The 3,591-nt window shown below is 58.2% G+C and overlaps 1 protein-coding gene across 1 annotated transcript in view; it reads right to left on the minus strand.

The window, feature by feature from the left end:
- Positions 1-3,591, minus strand: part of LOC104410435 (collagen alpha-2(XI) chain-like) — a gene marked incomplete at its 5' end in the record, with an annotated part of 11,928 nt that overhangs the window by 428 nt on the left and 7,909 nt on the right. Inside the window, 17 exon segments of the mRNA XM_010020586.1 lie at positions 70-129; positions 205-308; positions 391-652; positions 1,058-1,111; positions 1,195-1,230; positions 1,314-1,367; positions 1,460-1,567; positions 1,739-1,792; positions 1,883-1,936; positions 2,173-2,280; positions 2,371-2,424; positions 2,515-2,568; positions 2,774-2,827; positions 2,938-2,991; positions 3,075-3,152; positions 3,154-3,192; positions 3,275-3,328. Coding sequence (XP_010018888.1) covers positions 70-129; positions 205-308; positions 391-652; positions 1,058-1,111; positions 1,195-1,230; positions 1,314-1,367; positions 1,460-1,567; positions 1,739-1,792; positions 1,883-1,936; positions 2,173-2,280; positions 2,371-2,424; positions 2,515-2,568; positions 2,774-2,827; positions 2,938-2,991; positions 3,075-3,152; positions 3,154-3,192; positions 3,275-3,328 — 1,281 coding nt within the window.

A 3,591-nucleotide genomic window follows, 5' to 3' on the forward strand; every position in this document is an offset into this window, starting at 1 on the left:
CATGGGAGTGGTGAACGGCTGGAAGAGGACCCACCCTCCCCACCACGAATGGGCTGTCATCGTCCTCACCCTATTGTCCTCCTTGGCTTGATTGGACTGTCCTTGGGCCACCTTCTTCTCATCCCAGACCTGGAAGTGGAGATGGAGCCATGGATGAGGCATTGAGGACCTTCATCCACCACCTCCTGCGTGGCCACCACTCACCTCCTTGCTGGGGAAGACACAGGTCTCTGCTCCCATCCGGAACCTGCACAAGACCTTGAAGGCATCTCGGGCACAACCTTGGTTGGGATCGACCCAATAGTGACCTGCAGCAAGGAGAAGATGATGGTCAAGGCCATTGAGGGGGCCACCATCCTCTTCCTCCCAAGACCATTGGGTGCTGCCCACCATCAGGGAGCCCTGGGTGGCTGAGCTGAAGGTCCTGGCACGTGCGGGCTGGGTTGTCCCGTGTCCCCATTGGGCGCCTCAAGCCTTCGATCTCCTGCTTGAGGGAGTGGAGGGACCCGAAGATCTCCTCCATGGTATTGGCTTTTGTCCACCGTTCCATCTCCTCCCCAGCCTCATCCATGGGCTCGCTGGCATCAATGGAGCGCTTGGACTTCTTGGCCACTTGGAGGGGAAGGGGCTGGATGACTTCTCCAGGAGGACCCTGTGGTGGGATGAGTCCATCAGCACCATGGGCGCTGCTCCAGCCAACGCCATGGATGTTCTTCTGCATCCAAGACCAGCTTGGATGGAGCTTGGAGCTTCCTGGGCTATGGAAGGTGGCCCTGACCATGGAACTGGGTGGGCTTGAAGGTCCATCCCAACCCAAAGCATTCCATGAGGGGTGAAATCAGGTCCCTCCTCCCATCACATGGACCTTGGGACATCCACCTGAAGCCCAAGACCTCTATGGGCTTGAAGGTCCATCCAACCCCTTCATGACCCTATGGACGAAACCAGGTCCCTGCTCCCATCGCATGGACCTTGGGCCACCCAACTGAATCCCAAGCCCCTGATGGTCTATCCAAGGGTCCATCCAACCCATCCCATGGTCCCTGGGAGCACTCACGGGGTGGCCGGGGGGTCCTGGAGGTCCACGTTCTCCTTTGGGTCCTGCTTGGCCCTAGAGAGAAAAGCCCATTGGCCGCTGTGGGGCAGGGCTGGAGGTGGGGATGGGTGGATGGAGACACCACCGTTGGCTCTTACCATGGCTCCTTTGGCACCTTTGGGACCAGCTGGACCCTGTGGAGCAAGAGCAGCTCTATCAGTGGTGGGGTGGAAAAGACAAGGACAATGAGGGGACATATGGGGCTAGAAGCACTCACAGGGAGTCCAGGGGGACCAGTGGGGCCAATGGGTCCAGTAGCACCAGGGATCCCCTATAGAAGAGATAAGAGGAGATGGGGACAACCCATGTTCACCATCATCGACCTCCATGTTCTCCCCATTCTCCTGCCCCACAAGTACTCACAGTTTCTCCTTTCTGCCCCATAGATCCCTGGGGACCAGGGAGGCCCCGGTCGCCCTTGTCCCCCTGTTCTCCAGGAGGTCCAATCAAGCCAATGAGACCAGGGTGGCCCTGAGGAGACACAAGAAGTCATCATTGGAGGCCACCAATGAGGACATGATGGGTACCCCTCCAAGGACAACACTCGAGTGACCCATAACTACATCCACCCAATGGGGTTTCGGGTGTTGACCCCCCAGAAGTGGGGTTCATGGTCCTCAACCCATGGTAGATGGAACTCACCTTCTCTCCTTTGGCCCCGGTGTCCCCTTTGAGGCCAGGGAGCCCTGGAGGACCCTAGAAGAGGTCCATAGGTGGGCATGTGAGATGTGGGGAGCATCAGTTAGGGGGTGAACCCTTGTATGGGGCAAGGGGACCCATGCTCACCACTGGTCCTGGTGGTCCAGCTTGGCCTGTGGTCCCTGGTTTGCCTTGTTCTCCCTGGGGAAGAGAAGACATGGTGAGGCCCCACTGGCTACTGTGGTGGTCCTGGTCCTCATCCCATGGTGATGCCCACTGGCTACTGTGGTGGTCCTGGTCCCCATCCCATGGTGATGCCCCTTTGGCCACTGTGGTGGTCCTGGTCCCCATCCCATGGTGATGCCCCATTGGCCACTGTGGTGGTCCTGGTCCCCATCCCATGGTGATGCCCCTCATCCCAAGGTGCCACCACTTACCACAGAGCCAGGAAGCCCTCTGAGACCATCAGGACCCTGTTTCCCACCAAGACCTTGAGGTCCCACCGGACCCGTCTTGCCTGGAGCACCTGTTGCTCCTGGTTCTCCCTATGGAGCCAGAGGAAGTGGGTGATCCCAATGCCAGGAACACCATTGGGATCCCCCACCATGGACTTTGGGGTCACCAAACGCTCTCACCTTCGCTCCCTTCTCACCCTGACGTCCTTCAGGACCAGGAGAACCTGCTGGACCCTATGGAGAGGAGACACAAAGTGATGAGCGATGGGGATGTCCATGGCGGGTTGATCCCTATGGGATGCACTGGGATCATCCGGCTCTTACCCGCTTCCCGAGAGGACCGGGAGGACCATTCTCCCCCGTTGGACCTGGGGAACCCTATGGAGAAGATGAGGAGTCAAAGGAGATGGTCTTCATCCCAGGAATGAGGTGGGACCATGGGGACCAGATCTGATGGAGGACTTCTCACATCCCATCATTCCCCATCCCATCCCATGGTGACGCCCAGACCCTCATCCCAAATCTCACAGGGGATAGGGATGAGCTATTCCCACCTGGAATGATGGTGGGATTGGCCACTCACCGGCTCTCCAGGTTCTCCATCCTCCCCACGCTCCCCTTTGGCACCGTCCTGACCCTGGTGGGAAGCAAGAACCTGGATGAACCCCCCCAAATCCCATTGCCATTCCCAAGGGAAACCCCATCCAATGCTGGGAGAAGCCCGGAACAACCGGAGCGACCACTCACCCTTGGACCCATCTCACCCGGAGGTCCAGGATCTCCTGGGAAGCCAACAGGACCCTGCAATGGGATATGAGGGGTGACCACGGGGACCCCCCACCCATCACCCCACCCATGGGTGTCCCCAGAGAGCCACAACTGACGGGGTTGCCTTTGGGTCCATCATCTCCAGGGGGACCTTTCCCACCAGGAGGTCCAGCGGCGCCGGCGGCGGCCGGCGGCTCCAGCTTCTCCCTTCTCCCCTCGCTCCCCTCTTGGTCCCTATGGAATGGGATGGGATGAGCAGGAGGGAATGGGATGGATAAAGCAAGGGGGAGATGGGGGGTGTCCCATTGGTCTTCACCTTGGTTCCAGGCTCTCCTTGGATTCCTGGAGCTCCCGATTCTCCAGGATCACCCTGGAACGGGAAAGGGAGAAGTGACCCCCCAAAATCCATGGATATGGAATCTATGGAACCCCAAAATCCATGGATATCACTATCCATAGTACCCTAATAGAGATATCCCCCGAACCCCAATATCCATGGATATCATTCCCCATGGAACCCCAACAGAGATATCCATGGAACCCCCATATTCATGGATATCACTATCCATAGAAGAATTCCCATATCCATTACCCACGGATCTCTTTAACCATGGAACCCAACATCCATGGACA

This window comes from Nestor notabilis, unplaced genomic scaffold, assembly GCF_000696875.1.
Source record: "Nestor notabilis isolate BGI_N333 unplaced genomic scaffold, ASM69687v1 scaffold18698, whole genome shotgun sequence".
NCBI lineage: Eukaryota > Metazoa > Chordata > Aves > Psittaciformes > Psittacidae > Nestor > Nestor notabilis.